This window comes from Struthio camelus, chromosome 15 (assembly GCF_040807025.1).
Source record: "Struthio camelus isolate bStrCam1 chromosome 15, bStrCam1.hap1, whole genome shotgun sequence".
Taxonomy (NCBI): Eukaryota; Metazoa; Chordata; class Aves; order Struthioniformes; family Struthionidae; genus Struthio; species Struthio camelus.
Genome location: NC_090956.1, coordinates 11,495,546 through 11,511,579, shown reverse-complemented (window position 1 = coordinate 11,511,579; position 16,034 = coordinate 11,495,546). Strand labels below are relative to the sequence as shown.

The window sequence follows — 16,034 nt, the reverse complement described above, 5'->3', positions numbered from 1 at the left end:
TAATATATAACTGACCCTGATGAAACCTATGTAGTATCCCACCTATAGAGATACAATCTTACTGGTCTTTCAATCAGCTCAATGCAAGGTTGCAGGTCAAGGCCAAAGTCAATGAAATTCCATTCAATGCCCTCACGCTGATATTCCTCTTGCTCCAATATAAACATTGTGTGGTTGAAAAGCTGCTGAAGTTTCTCATTAGTGTAATTGATGCACAGCTGCTCAAAGGAGTTGATCTGTAGAGAAGACAGAAGAGAATTCTTAATGTTAAAAAGACACCTGCAAGGAGGAACTTACAAGACGAGATGAAATTAAATATCTTGTATTTCTTTTCAAAGAGCACTGTAATTCAAATATAAGGATACAGATTTTTCTAATGTAAGGTCTTGAAAGCTTACAGTAAGTTTTCACATGTTAAATCTCTGCACTGGGACCTACTCAATAAGCCATAAAGAGCAGGCCCTTGCTCTAAGCACTGAACCCCACAGAAGCACCATAGGAGAATGCTGCCAGCCCCCAGCCCTTCTTGCCTGGGCAACTGAAGGCTCCTTCTCTGAGGGAAAGGCAAGCAGCCAGATTTAACAGTCCTGTGGGCTGGGTTGGCCATGGGCTGCGAGCCAACCTAAAGAACTAAATTGTTTTTCCAGCTCTGAATTTAATTTTTTTGGGTAATATTATGTGGAACTCTTCACTAAAAAAATAAAAGGATTTGGAGTCCACTAAAGGTCTGTGCATCCAAATGATTGGTTTGCAGACTCATTGGAAAAATGGTTTTCAGTGTCCAGATGTAATGGAAGTATTAAGGCAACTATGTTCTCCAAAGTCCCAACCACAGCTCAACCACAGAGTAAAACAATCCACAGCATGACAAAAAGGAATTTTAGCCACCTTCTGCCTCACAGTCCATACCTCAAAAATCTCAAATCCAGCAATGTCAAGGATCCCCAAGAAGGAAGCACCTTGTCTTTTTGTTTTATCTAGAGCTTTGTTTACACGAGTTAGAATCCAGCGGAACAGACGTTCATATTTTGCCTTGGCCAAAGCCTCTACGGCAAAGTCAGCCTGAAAAAAGAAGACTATTGTAAGTTTAAGAAGAAACCCAATTAGCTGCTAATTTCCATATAGATAATGAATAGGGAAACAGAAAACGGACATTTCCCTTTAGACAAGCTGTAACAAAGAAAAGAAGAAAGAAAATTAATTTGAGGAGAGCTGAACAGACTGCAAGTACATACCTGCTCTTTAGTCTGAGCTTTCTGAACAACATCTCGTCCTACTTTGATCCTTGGGGTTAGAATAGCCCTCGTGAAATCTGTCACATTAATCCCCATCAGGTGACACACTTTTTGTGCGGCTAGAATAGAAGAGTGATACCGTATTTCAGAATGAATTTTCTCTTAGTAGATCAGTAAATGTGAATACAAGCAGTTCAACAAGTGTGTGAAATCATTTTATTTTCCGTAAGAGCTCCTCTATTATACACACAAGAGATGCAACTTGCCACGAAAGTATTATTCATGCTACCAGCAACAAATACACTATTCTTCAATTTATGGATTAAAGATTACCAGAAAAGGTAATGTTAATTGTACTGATTTTAAGTATAGAATATCTTTTAGAGTCATTGAAGTATGTATGCAATAACATGAAATTAAATACACATAATGAACTTTAAATAAATGAACATTAAATAAACATAATTAAATTAAAAGTACTGATAAATATTGTTTACTCAGCAAATATTTTGTTAATTTCTTAATGTTGCTTAAATTTTTAAAGTGACAAGTCATACCAGTATTGTCGGGCATAGAGGCTTGATCAGTGTTTCTCTCCTTCTTGAAGACAATATTACCCAGCTGTAGGACAGATGAAACGACCCTCAATATAGCTGTAAAATAAACAGATAATATAAATGAGGAACAGAATGTGCATATTTTGAAACCTCTATTCTCAGCTATAAGGAGGGCTCATTGTATTGCCTGAGGTAGTTCATACCTCTAGGGAAATATCTATGTTTATATCTATGTTTACTTTAAAAGACTGTGCTATAAACTGCAGAAGTTTGAGAGCTGAATGAAGAGCAGCTCAGATAATCCATGCCATGGAGTAAACAGGCCAGTCTGGGAACACCAGCACCTCCACACTAAGCTGTTCTCATTCCTCAGTCAGACCGAGTCTCAGGGGGAGTCTTGATTCATCTCCCACTCAGAGTGGCCTGTATGTAGCATCTTCCCTGCTTGGTCACTTCACAATCTGCAACTCTGTCTTTAAAATCAACTATATCTATGAATTACCAGCAGCTTGAAAAAGTGTGTGGCACGTCTAAGACTCCAGTTATGCAGAGACATGTGGACATTCACTCATGCAACTAAAATTAAATGTGTTCAAACGATTAGAGGATTAGTGCAAAATTTTTTTGTATAGAAAAGTAATCAGTTAATGTTTGATTACTAAAACATATATGAATGTGATACTGCATTACTTCAGGTAGTAAAATCTACTGTGTTACAGATGGGATTGTATTAATTTAGGGAGTTAATTCTTTTTATTAATTTGGTAGCTTACACAGGATAATAATCCTGTCTTAATAGGCTTATATTTTAGAGTGTAAAATGAAAGGTATTCAGACAGTAATGTGAAGACTTCTATTGATGTCAAGGAGAATGCTGCTGTCAACGCCAACATACATGCCATGGCAGGAGAAGGAACCAGTCTTCATTAGTAACATCATTTGACTTTACCAAGGCTGTGATTTGCACCGCTGTCCTGCAAGGCAAGACATTCTTTCTTGGCACCCTCAGTTACTACTGCAGGGATGGGAGGTAAACTCCCTGCTGCCTCCCTTGGTCCAAGGTTCAAGTTGTGGGTTGCTGCTGTTTTAGCCACCAGGTGTCACTTGGGGCATGGGTGCTGCAGCCATGGGCAATGCACACTGGCATGCACCAATCTCAAACCCAGCACACTCTGGGAACAGGGAGTTGTAAATGTTACTTGGCTTGAAGTCTGACAGGCACACATTTTCAAGATAGTTTAGTTTGTTCATGCTGCTTATTTTTATTTCCCTTTTCTCTGAATCAGTGGATACAAATATTAACTGTTCAAAGCTGACCCATTTCTTTCAAAATTAAATCAGAATATTTTCCAACTTTTTTCATGCTAGTCATTATTGAAAAGTTCCAAAAAGATGACTTTAAATGGTCATTAGCATTGTTAGAGCTAGCTTGGGTGTGCATGGAGTTCTGCTAGTGAGATACCTGAAGTCTGTCCTTTCACAGATACAAATTACACTTCAAAACACCACATCTTATAACACTTCTGCATGCTGAGAACTTTACTGATGGAATGCAACTGGGTCAAGAGTGCCTGTCATGTTCCTTCTACAAGAAGGTCTCCTCAATTCATAAGATTTGTAAGAAAAAACCATCCTTGCAGTTCTTCATCAAAATGGACAGCAAAATATTGTGGCAATTATTTTATTTGATCCACAATTAAATTACTGTATTGAGCTGTTATGTATTTCACCAATTGTTCTGTGCCTCACAGAAATAATAAGTTATCTTTGATGAAATATATCTCTATTTTCTAATAGAAACAGTAATTCTTCTGTATTTCTTTCACTGTATTTTCAGCAAGTGCTGCCAGTTTAAACCTTTGAAGGAGGTGTTTTGCAAAGAGTCTTCACTGTTGGCTTCATCTGCTCCCATCAGTACCCACTGCAGCAATGGGAAAAGGTAGGCCACTGTAGCCATTTTTAAAGTAGCTCTTTTCGACTAACAACCTAAAAGCAGGGAGATCCTAATTAGGTCTCCTTACAAGGCAAGAACGACAGACACCCTAATACAAGACTTCCTGAAGCATCACCCTGCTTAACACAAAGATGGCAATGATTCCAAAGAGGCTGGCAATGTTTTCTGTAGGTCATGGATTTATGAAAGTGGTTTCTAACCTTTTTGCAGGTGGCCTCACTGTCTTCGTTCCCTTAGCTCCTTCTGCCCTCCCCTCCCTGGACCATTGCTACTGATTTATATGGATTTCTAGAGTTGTCTTCAGGCACTGTGGTGTCACCAGTTTAGTTCTTGTAGATCCTGGCTCTGACTATGCCACTTGTAGTATGTGATCTTGAAGGTGTTCCACCAGACCATAGAGGGAGTCAATATTGGCTCGGGAACTTCAGCTAATCCTGCTCTGGTGCATGCTGTGATGTCCAGAGAAGACTGCAAAGTGCACCGCAAAATGCAGCTCTCCTTTAATGTTGTCCCTTCTCCATCTGAGTAATGTCTATCCTGATCACATGGATCAGGATTTTCAAGGCAGGGAGAAACAAGTCTGTACTTGAGAAGTTTTTCCCTATGAGAAGCCCTTAATTCTCTTTTCATGGGACATTTATGGTTCAGTTCATCTAATAACACCTGGGAAGGGGAGAAGGAGGGAAATCTAGGGACACTAATTCATGGTGCACTTTTTAGAAACAATGGCTAGGTAACAGTTGTGGTTGGCAATAGTTTTACAAACAGGAAATAAGAAGCAAAGAGGTTAAACAACTTGGGTATGTTTAGAGTCCTGTAGTTTCTGCTTCATGCAAGATCATACTTCTCCAGAGAAACACGGATGTTAAATCTAAATAGCCTTAATTTTCTTAAATGAATGCAGTATCTACTTCACCTGCATATTTTGCAAAGTGACATCCTGGACAGAACTCTCCACTGTGCATTTGTATCCTGTATATTGTTATTTACAGGGGTACACCTCAAATACAACCTTACTAACAATTCTTACCTGTCTGTTCCTCATCACTAAAGCCCATAATTCTCATGGCTTCCAAGGTCTCCTGGAACATCTCATCATCTTGTTGTGCAGGGATAGGCACATGCCCATTAGATAGAAAGGTGTAATTGTTGAAGTTTTCTATCAGTAGATCATCTAAAAGGCAAATAAGAAAAGCTTGACTTAAGTACATCAATTAAAGTACATCAACTTAATGCTCTTGGTTAATGAATTCTCCCAACACAGAAACACAACAGAAAAAATTCAGTGTTTTTTCCAAAGGAGGATTCTCCTTGTATGAGGATCTTAGGATTTTGTGGTGGACAAATATTTCAGAGTAACTCCTCATTTAGCAAGTCTGATGATTGTCTTGAGTTCCCACTTTTCAGTAGTAACTGGGGAGTATCTCTGCCCCTCAGTGGAATTTAGCACCCCATGGACTCAAATCTGAGCCTTTTCTCTATAAGTCTTTCATTTAGTTCCACATGTAACCTGGTCAGAATTTTACATCTCTACTTGGTCTTCTAGACCTGGGGATTCATATCAGATAACATAGTGGGGCACACCAAAAGACTCTTCAGACCCATACTGTGGCCAGCAACAGATTCTTAAGGAAGGAGCATAAAAAACAGGGCAAATACAGAGTTATCCCTTCCTTTATACGTTCTCTAATAACCGGCAATTTAGGGAAAGATGTTGTATTTGAACCATGATGTTCTAACCCCTTTTTGGACCTAATTATACTTTAGACCTTCTTGAGATCCTGAAGCAATGGGTTTCGCAATGTAATTAGGTGCTGTAAGAAAGACATTATCTTAGTTTATTTTAAAATAATAAAAATAATAAAAAATAATTTTAAAATAATTTAGCCAATTATTTTATTGAGAACCTCAAACTCTTTTGTTTTGTTGTTGTTGAATACCTCTTCCCTATTCATCTTCTTGATATCATTCAAGATGGTGTTTGAATGGGTTTACGTGCCCTGTGAATTGAAGTGTCCTGTAAACTGCAAGCCACCTGGTGCAAACAGATGCATATCAGTTGAGGCTTTTTTAAAATTCACTTGATAGCATTGTTTTATATAGCTAAAGAATTGTTTATTTATAGAAAGGATTGAATGAGAAACAATTAAAGAAATTAAGATAGATTCCTTGAGAAAGCCATTGCTCACTGTTCAATGAGAGGTAAGAATCGTTAGCAAGTAACTTACTTTTCATTTGTTCTGAAGCTCCAGCAATCAAATAGTAAAACATATGAAATGTTCGCTCATCTTTAGCCTGACGAATAGCACGGGATTTTTCAAGCAAATCTGTTTGTCAAGTATGTTAAAAAAAATCAATAACATATTTCAGTCCTTCCTTAATTATGCTGTCAGCCTCAGAACTATCAATCAGTAGCATTGTTCAAATATTCGCCACAAGCGTGGCTAACATGAACATCGGTCTAATTCTGCAATCATTTTCTACTACACAAAGTGCTTACTGTTGATGTCGTTTCTGCTGTCTGTGGCAGGAGCGCTAATATTGGTTTAAGTCTCACCGCAATGAGTAGATCAATTTCCTACCTCTTACTGTACCACAAATGCTGGTAATCATGGTAGTAAGAACTACAATAGACATAAATGTTTCCAAAATCAGATATATAAAAATAATATTCATGATATCATTCCCACCACCTTTTAAGATGAAATACCAATGATTATTTCAGCATAAGGTGGGGCTGCTAGAAATAGAGCTTTTGAGGCCAGTATTGTAGTTATACAAGCAATAAAAGCAAACTATTTATTGTCCATTTTTGTGACAATCCAAGCTGCTAAAAATGAAATTGGCAATAATGTAAGTATTTCAGCATTAGTCAATAATGAGTGCTTGTCCCCTTGCTTAATCTGGCAGTAGAGGCATCAGTAGAAAAGATAAAACTTCAATTAAGACAAAAAAACCCTAAAATCAGGTTTTTCTCAAGATCACTCATCAGAATAAGAACAGAAGGACAGAATGCTTGCTATTGATTCTACACCCAAGGAATAAATTTTTTCTTTATAGCTGCATCTTTCTTTTTCCTCATCTCTTGGAGTGAGCCGTTCCTTCTCTATGCAAAGATAAGCAATATAGCAACTGAGGAATCTGGCTATGTATTCATTTGTTCATTAAAACACACTATCTCATAAACATAACCAAAGAAAGAGGCAACAATACTTGGCGAGCAAAGTTAAGCTAAGCTGAATTTCTCTGAAATGTTTATACTTGGTTCCTGAAAAAAATACATTGAGGATATTGATATATACGCTGCTCTGGGTGTGCCCTCTGAAATAGCAGGGCAGTATCTAGTATCCAGAGCAGAAAAGTTCTTTGGAAATATCCAGCATTTGATGTAGTCTGGGGCATCAGCACCAGTAAAATATTTGCTCCAGTTCAATTGTATAAGCTCTCAGGACGAGTAATTTCTGGCCATGGTGATTTAACAACATATGCGAAGATCAAGGCAATTTCAGGGAAAATCGCCCCTCAATTTGACAAAAGGAGAGGAACTGTAAGGACTCTAAGACAGTTCTTCTTTGGCTTTTCCTGTCTCTTTTTTCCTTATTACTATAAAGACTGCAGGGAGGTGGAGGAGTAAGGTATATTACTTCTATTAAGATGGCCCTTCAGTCCTTCAGAAATGAGCTAGAAACCTGTCATACTAGATGTCATGTAGACGTCTCCCCTAACAGGTTATTCTCAATGCCATTGTGGAATCCGTCTCTCTCCATACATATGTGACTTTGCAGGCACGTACCTAAACAAGGAGGCACGTGTGGCCACAGGCTTGACCGCTCAGCCTGGAAGGCCCAGGGCCTTGGGGTTTCTTCCAGTACACAAGCCAGTGTGCATGGGGCTGAGAGTGAGGCTGTACTGCAAACCTGGGCTTCATCCCAACACGCAGGCAGGACTGGGCCAGAGTGCCAACCCTGGACTGGAAAACTGGAAATCACTTCCCAATCTCTTAAGTAAAATATAATGACAATATCGTGCATTCAATATGTTTTTTCTAACTGTCAGTCACAGCACCACTGAGAAGCAAGGAAGATTCCAACCTATTTATACAGTTGGAAAACTAGAGTGCAGGGAAGCAGAGTGACCTGTGCAGGATCACACTGAAGCAGAATGAAGTGACTGCAGATCTCTCAAGACCATGTGCAATCTTAACAATCTTCTCACCCTATTGTGTTATTGGGACTCTGCTTTTAAAGTCCCCTCCAGTTGGCTTAGGTACGTTGTTTCAATTTTCTGAAGCTGTGTATGGGGCATAGCACACTTTCCTATAGCTGAGAAAACCGACCTGAAAATGTAAACATGAGAGTAAGACAAACTGAGAAGCTGGTATCAGTGTAAATGGAGCCACTGCCTTCCATCTTTGTTTATACCAGCCTCAGCGATATTTGCCTTTCTTAGACATGCAATGGAGCTTGTTTATCTTACTTCCTTCTGCTCACCCTAGTTAGCTTCCAGTGCAGCTCACGGAAAAGGATACAAGTCTCTATGTTTGCTCCAACAATGTAGCCTGTCACATCAAAGTTGATGCGGATGAATTTACCCTGTGAATGAAATGAAGACCTCGATTGAGCTATTCTTTCACTCTTTATGCTGGATTTTACATTAGTGTTCAGCCTGTTTAGTGAGACATATACATGATCCTTTTAAGAATAACATCCTTGGTTCCCTCCTGCTGGGACAAACTCATGGGAAAAGGCTGAAAGGAAGTGAACTTCTTTGACATTCGCTCTGCAGAGATTTGCCCCACATTTTGTTCAGGTGCTTAGAGAAAAGGAGTCCCTCCCTACTGGAGCAGCTTGTGGAAGCTGGGGATACGCTAACATCTTTTTTTCTACTTTGATTTCCACAAGGTCAGAGAGGGAATGGAGCTGGATTTGCCTAACTCCTCCTGCCCAGTTTCGTTTGCATGGATCCCTGAACTCTGTAGGGGAACAGCAGAGCTGGGAGAGGAGGTCCTGCAAGGGAGAGGAAGCATCTGCCAGGACTCCCAGCAAAAGTGTCATCACTGACATCCCCCAGTTCATATCATTCCATCTTGAATCTTTCTGAATCTCTCTTGTAGTTAATCATTTCATATATTAACCACTCTTGCTACATAACAGTCACACCTGACTGCAAGATATATATTCAACATCTGTGGAAAGAAAAAGAAAGAACAGATTTTTGTTTGCAAATATTCTGGAGGTGGATATGTTCTGGAGTTGGAGTTGACTCTGGAAGGCCACACATGGGCAGCTAAATTATGAGAGGACAGAGGCACTGTCAAGTTTGAGCTTGATTTTTAATCTCCTGAAAGGCCAAATTCTTATTTCAGAGAGGAATTCTAAACACTATTTTGAAGGGATTAGTTTGAAGAAGCTCTTTAGACAGCAGCACTGATGATAAGAGGGCCACTGTCTATACACTCTGTTTTAAAAGATGCTGTACCTCCCCCTACATAGGCCAGGCTGGTATTCTCCTACTTACGAATCTGGAGGAGTTGTCGTTCTTCACAGTTTTGGCATTTCCAAAAGCTTCAAGAATAGGGTTTGCCTGTAGAAGCTGTTTTTCCAGCTCACCCTAAAATTCATTCAGACTCAGTTAACCATGTACTCCATATTTACTTAATTAAAAACAGCATATGTACACTGGAGGAAAAAGTGAAAGATAATTTAAGCCTCTAAACTTTTTTTGCTGAATACTGCACTTCACGTGGATTTGTTTTCGTTCTCTGTTAATCTTTGTGTTTATATATTTGTGCAGTCGACTGCTGTCTGTATACATGACCCTTTTCCAGCTCTGTTGCTTGTGACAGCTCAAAATGTATTAATCTGTTTAGCATCATGACTGGTCTTTCTTAATAAAAAGGGTCATTCAATGTCAAATATACATACATATTTTTCAGTTTACTATTATTTTTTAAGAAGAGATGTTCTTAAAGGAACCTTTTGCAAGTCTTTTTCAAGTTAGTGTATTGAGATCCTTTGCTAGCAAATGATGATGTAATTAGAATAACTTGCCGAGAATCATTTTAATGTAATGCAGCACAAAGCTACAAAGCAGATATCACAAAGTCTATTAATAATGATCCATGCAAGGCTATTTAGGTTAAATATGGAAATGCATTAATTTATTTCAAACTAGGATAATGAATTCTCATGCAAACACACAAACTTTGTATTATATTGTTAATTGTGATTGGTAATTGCTAATGAAACAAATCATGCAATGAACTGAGCGTGCATTTAATACTCCTATTTCTAAACAAACCAATGAAGTTGAAAAAATACTTTGTTTATGAAAACGGTTTTTTTCAACTTCTTATTCAGCTCTGTGCTATGAAGTCCCTCAACTTTCACATTTGCTTCTTGTTATCCTATTCTGCATCCTATCCTACTCTGCAGTAATGTGCATCATTTCAGACAATTTGTGCTGAATAACAGCAGAAACCTTCCTTGATAGATAATATAAAATAATTTAAGGAGGGAATAGTGAGGGAATATTTGGGTTGGATCTAGAGGAAATAATTTGAGAAATGAGTTCTCCACAATCAGTGTAGAAAATTGGTATCCTTTTTCTATATGCCATTCTTGAATGTCTTGTAACTCGGGTGGCAATGATGAGACCTGCCTCAAAAATCTAGTTACAAGGCAACAGATTGTTAACTGATGGCTAAATTTATCAGAATGGTAATGAGAGGGTAGGAAGAGCAGCTTCCTAGAGCATAGATCAGTTGGGAGCTAAGGGCTGAAGTAAAATTGCACTGAAAAAAAACACCAACCCCAAAACTAACTAGCTGATGAGTTGGAAGAAGAGGGGAGAGAGATTTCAACAAGCTAATACAGGAAGTAATGACTTCCTGAAAGTTCCCTGAAGTTTCTCTGTACTGGGCAATTATTTCCACTTACAATCTGTAGATTTAAAGACTGTACTGTGAGCATAGATTGTTGCTGAAATCAGATGGTGACAGCTGAAGAAGAACCTTGGCCACTAGAATTAGATGGGCCATACCCATCCACTCCTAGTGAGAACTAAACTATGCTGTAAATGTGGAGGTGTGGAACTGTGGCTCCAAGTTAACAGCACTGTATGCAGCTGTAACTCCACTGAACTCCACAGGGTTGCCTGTGCCAGCCATGAATTTATTTATTTACAGAGAGAAGCAAAATAAAAAAAATTAGAGCTTGTCAGGTAAACTAAGGGGCAACGCATCAGGTATTACAATTGTATTGCCTTTTGTTCTTGCCAAAGTCTGAGAGGCAGCAATCAGAACGGGGAAAAAAGGCCCACTACAAAAAAAAAATCCCATTTGCTTGGCATACAAACAAAAAGAACGTGCCAGCAAACCTGCCTCCATTCCCAGTGCTGGCGTGCTGCTACGGCACAGCACAGAGGGCCCACGAAGGCCTGTAAGGATCTGCTGTAATGCACTTGCAGACACACGCTGCAATGGTAATTGCTCTGTTATTTATCATAGCAGCAAGCTAGGAACATGCTAACTTTTGCAGATGTGAACAATTCTCAACGGTTACATGAAAATGTAAAATTGAAAGCAATATCAAATGGAAAGCATGCAGCCAAAGTAACAAATCAATCACACACCGTGAGGTTTAGGAATTATTTCACAACAGTCCTAAAAAGTTCAACCTGAAGCACAGAAAGCATTGGAGTATTTTCATTCAGAAATCACATTGCTCAATTTCAGGCTGATTGGCTCTTTCAGGATCGTGGGAAAATTCATTCAAACTACGGCAATTTGAACACACGCGTATAGAACAGAGTGATATTTGAAAGATAACCCCGCCTGTGTCACACCTCATTCTTTGTCATGGAGCCTGACACAGTTAGGGTTGATTTGTGAGAGCATTTGGTGCTATTGTTGCTTTTCATATCATACAACATATTTCAACAAAGTCTCTCTTAAATTTTTGAGGTGCAACAATAGCATGCAGATCTACACTCAGTGCCTTAAACACACATCAAACAGTCTAAGTTACTCACGTAAGCAAAAGATGGACCTTGCTGTATTGAATAATGTGGTATAAAACAAGTGTCAGTATCATTTCCATTACACAGACATTTTTATTGCTTTTCCTGTATTAAAATAACCAATATACAGTTTCCATGCAAATAAACCAGAAATACAATAAAAACAACACATTGCAGACATACCAAGAGTACAAATACAGTTAACCTACACAGAGCATTTTAACTGAAGAAAAAAAAAAAAAGAACCAAAGGGATGAGGTTTGGATCTGGTCCCAAGTTAATCTCCCAGGACCAGACAAGGATGCTGCATAAAAAAAATATTAGGATACTGATAAAAGAAAATATTTTTATGGTAAATCCCATATTTTTTTCTGGTGCAACTGAATCATTTTGCTATTCTTCACTGTTTTTAAATGACTGTAATTGCAGCGCCAATAGTCCCAGCCACTGAATTACTATTTGCCAGCACGAGACAGAACAACTTGGACTTCCTCTCAGCCCTCATCTGGTGGATATTTGCCTGCAGGTCTGTCTCAGAGCTAGTTGGATCCTGGATTTCATGAAATTCCCCATGCAAAAAGAGGAATCGGCAGCAACCACAGTTATTTGCCCATTAGGAATGGCCCTGAAAGCACAAGTTCATTCCCCTGCCACTGAACAGGACTCCGTGGGAAGAAATATTTTTTTTGCATTAACATTCAACACAGGCAAACTATGCCTTTAGTCTTGGTTTCCATCTAAGTTAAAAGGGGCATCTACTTCCTCCTCTGCCCTAAAATCGAAGCTGCAGTCCCTAAACAACAATTACTTATGGTGGAAGAGGCCAGTCTGCACACCCTGTACTGTGGAGCCCTCTTATCTGCTGAGATTCAGGACAAACAAGGCGGGGAGCTGCAAGATCCGGGACAGGTCTGATCATGAGATGTTTGCCTGGTGTTAGTACAGTATAAATCACAGGCTGAACAGCCATGGTTACAGCTCCTTGTCACCTTGGGTCCTTGGCCGAGGCCTTGGGTTTCAATCTAAGCTGGATTTTAACTGACAGCCCAAAGAAAGTAAGTTTTTCATTTCCCATCACCCTACTAATTACTCATTTTGGGCCCAGTCCTGCATTCAGAACACACTGAGATCTCTTCCTGAACTAAGCCTGTTTTGCCATAAAAGTGAATTTCTACATCTTTTTACAGAAGATCTTGAGGAACATTCAAAAGGCTCTAAATGACTTAGGAACTGGAGTTGCACCTTTGAAAATAAGAAGGGTGGATAGGAGCCTCAGCCACACCAGTGGTCACAGGGAACCGGGAAGGTATAAGCTCATATTATAGTTCATAGCAAGACAAGGAACTTTAGTCACTAAGACAGAATTATTACAAATTTTGAGGCAACAAGCTATTTGTAAAGAATAGTGCCTTTCAAAATTATTCTTTCTTTATCAGGGGAGTAAAAAGAAACCACAAAACTGGAAAGGTTTTATATTGGGACTCTTTGCTATGTAATAAGAAAGTATGCCTACTAATGAAGCCAATCAAAACTTTGGAAGTTTAAATGTTGGCATGTATTTTTGTGATGCAGCCAGCCAATGTGTTAGTTAAAGGTTTTCCCAAACTTCTTAGTTGCCAGGGGCTGAAGGTAAAATAAGGACCCAAAACCTTGCAGACCCCAAGGCCTTCATGTTAGGATATAAATAGATAGTATACCTATGGAAAGCTATGAATAATTCTCTTCTAGCAAAGTACATTCTGATTTGGTGCCTAAAGGGATGTCAAACAAAGGTTTTTTTCCATAAACATAGAGCTGTGACATAATTGTGTACTCTTAATATGTCGACTATTTGGCAAGCCATGAACGTTGACTTGCTGTTAGCACAGTCAGCTCAGTATAGTCCTAATGAGCCTGAAGGAGAACTGAATATGGAGGAGCTCACTTACTGTGATGCTGGTGTCCTTTTTGCCCTTATGTGATGAAGCGACGTAAGCCAGATACTGAATGACCTTTTTGGTATTTTCTGTCTTGCCAGCACCAGATTCACCTCTAAGGGGAACAAAAAAACCCACAAAATAAGGTATGTAACTAGTGAACTCCTTCCACCATGTGAAGTATTTAGAGTACAAAAACAAGCCTGGAAAATGCCCGGCTGGCTCAGTTAGTATTTACCCCAGAACACCATCTCTCCAATTCCACCTGACTTCAGCATGCAAGGAACGCAGTATCGGAGCTGTTGCTCTGTCCCATTAGTATTTGGACTGGACATTGGGCCATTTAAGGCAATCCTAAAACATGATGCATTTTTGAACAGCAGTTCATCTTGCTTTGGCAGCATCTGAACGTTTATGAGAAGTGGGGCTGGCAGGGAGTCTGCTCATATTTTAAGACCAAAAAATGTAACATTAACTATGGTGTGGTACAGCAGTAAGAAAAACCATCAGCAGTAATACAGTAGTCATTTCTTCTCTGAAATTTTGGCATTAAAATAGACTAAGCGTTTGTACCTATCCTAGAGATTAAGGGATTGATGCTGCCTCCTTTGAGCTCCGTATTCAAACTCCCGTTGAATTCAGTGAGTCCAGAGCTGGGACTGCCTGAGCAGGTATTGGTATGAACCAGGTCATTTCGGACCTCTCGTGTGGGGAGATTTCTAGCCAGCAGAGGCAGCGTCCCAGCAGTGCTCTGTGTGGTGTCTCTTGGGAAGCAGGAAGGCAATGTAAACCTTCCCCTTCCCAGAAGACTTCCAAGGGTAAGTTTATTTACAACGATTAAGTCCTCTCTTAAAGTAAAATACTGATTTTCAAAGTACAGGTACAAGGCCTGATTTGTGTGGTCATTTCTCAGAAGTAAAAACATTTCTAGCCCAACTTCTATCCTCTCTAGGTGTCACATTACATTGTCTCAGTTCTTTTAGATTCCTTTGGCTCAGATGATTATTTAGGCTAAAATGTTTTTCTGTTGCCCTGGCTCAGCAATGAAAGGGGGCATTTAAGTGCGTGCAGGTGTAATTTAAACTCAAGCTAATTCTTTTGACTCTATCAAACTAGTGCTGTGAGGAAGGCAGTAGTCTAAATAGAAGTCGGACCTCTGTGTCTTTGGATTTAAATTAAAATGGATTTAAAAATGAAAAGAACAATGCATTCACAAATCCCATGGATATTTGTCAGCCTTTTTGAAGCTGAAACTATTTAGCTGGATCCATTGCAGTTCTACTCCGTTTCCTAATTAGGAAATACAGGAGTTAATTTTCCCTACCAAGGGACCAGTGATAAATGGGCATAAAAAATATGAGTAAGTGCTGGGCAGAACTTTTAAGATGGGATGACATTGATGTAAACCTTTGGAAACGAGAAACAATTCCTGCCTGAGGTACGAGTTAATGAGAAGTATTTCTTCTGGCTTTTAGAGTTTTAACAAGAAATAATTGAGATGAATATATTCCTTTTCCAGAGACCTGGGTTAATTTGCACAATTTAGAGGCTGGATTCATCCACGCTTGGTCTTCAGTGCTGAAACATTTCCATGTTTTATTGATAAAAATTAAGTGTCCTGGGAGCAATTCCAAACTAAGCACACCGATTTGAAGACGTGTACGGAGTTTTCAAATAAATCTACCTTACAACTTTGCTTCTTTGCAAAAAAATAAACACTTTCTTCAAACAAACCCTAGGCTTTGAACTATTCCATTTTATCAAAGGTTATTTGTAGTTCATCGCTACATGAATTGCATTTCCTTTCTCCCACGGCAACAGTGCCCATCATTTGGCTTTCCCCTGAATCCCTGTAAGTATTACCATATATGGCATCATTTTACTTGTAATTATCCTACCATACTGTAATGCTTAAGTTACTTAACATTTTGTTCTGTGCTTTCTTTCTCTAACTCTTTGCTCCTACACAGCCTGATAGTTTTTCTTTTTTCTCAAGATACACTTTGAGGCTTTAACTTCATTATGAAGTGGACAGGAAAAAATTCTATGCTTTAACATGGAATGGAAAACAGACAGACAGGATCTCAACAGCTACAAAGGGAAGAAAAGCCTCTAAGGTAATTCACTAAGGAAAGGTATTGCCCATAGCTGAAGGATACATCTAATTTTTTGATAGATCAGATCATTTTTAAAAGTCAGTAAGTTTTAGATAGACAGGTCTGACATACAAGTATCCATTAGACAACATTAGTAACCTTCATAATCTGAAAGATCCATCGTAGCTGTATGACAACTACTAGACTTCATCTCAGTGATAAAATATCACGTGTATGAAAACTATCTGAAGGAGAGG

General features: G+C 39.0%; 1 protein-coding gene across 6 annotated transcripts in view; it reads right to left on the bottom strand.

Annotated features, from left to right (window-relative positions):
* The window catches only part of MYH11 (myosin heavy chain 11), a 66,550-nt gene that overhangs the window by 22,831 nt on the left and 27,685 nt on the right, over positions 1 to 16,034 (bottom strand). For 4 of the 6 annotated variants that reach the window (XM_068908269.1, XM_068908273.1, XM_068908268.1 and 1 more), the window contains exons 6-15: positions 13,694 to 13,796; positions 11,778 to 11,798; positions 9,264 to 9,356; positions 8,275 to 8,338; positions 5,975 to 6,073; positions 4,777 to 4,920; positions 1,793 to 1,888; positions 1,236 to 1,354; positions 910 to 1,062; positions 63 to 236 (exon numbers count right to left, since the gene is read on the bottom strand). In XM_068908269.1, coding sequence (XP_068764370.1) covers positions 63 to 236; positions 910 to 1,062; positions 1,236 to 1,354; positions 1,793 to 1,888; positions 4,777 to 4,920; positions 5,975 to 6,073; positions 8,275 to 8,338; positions 9,264 to 9,356; positions 11,778 to 11,798; positions 13,694 to 13,796 — 1,066 coding nt within the window. The remainder of the gene's footprint in view (positions 1 to 62; positions 237 to 909; positions 1,063 to 1,235; positions 1,355 to 1,792; positions 1,889 to 4,776; positions 4,921 to 5,974; positions 6,074 to 8,274; positions 8,339 to 9,263; positions 9,357 to 11,777; positions 11,799 to 13,693; positions 13,797 to 16,034) is intronic. The other 2 variants (XM_068908271.1, XM_068908270.1) reach the window with 1 other exon arrangement.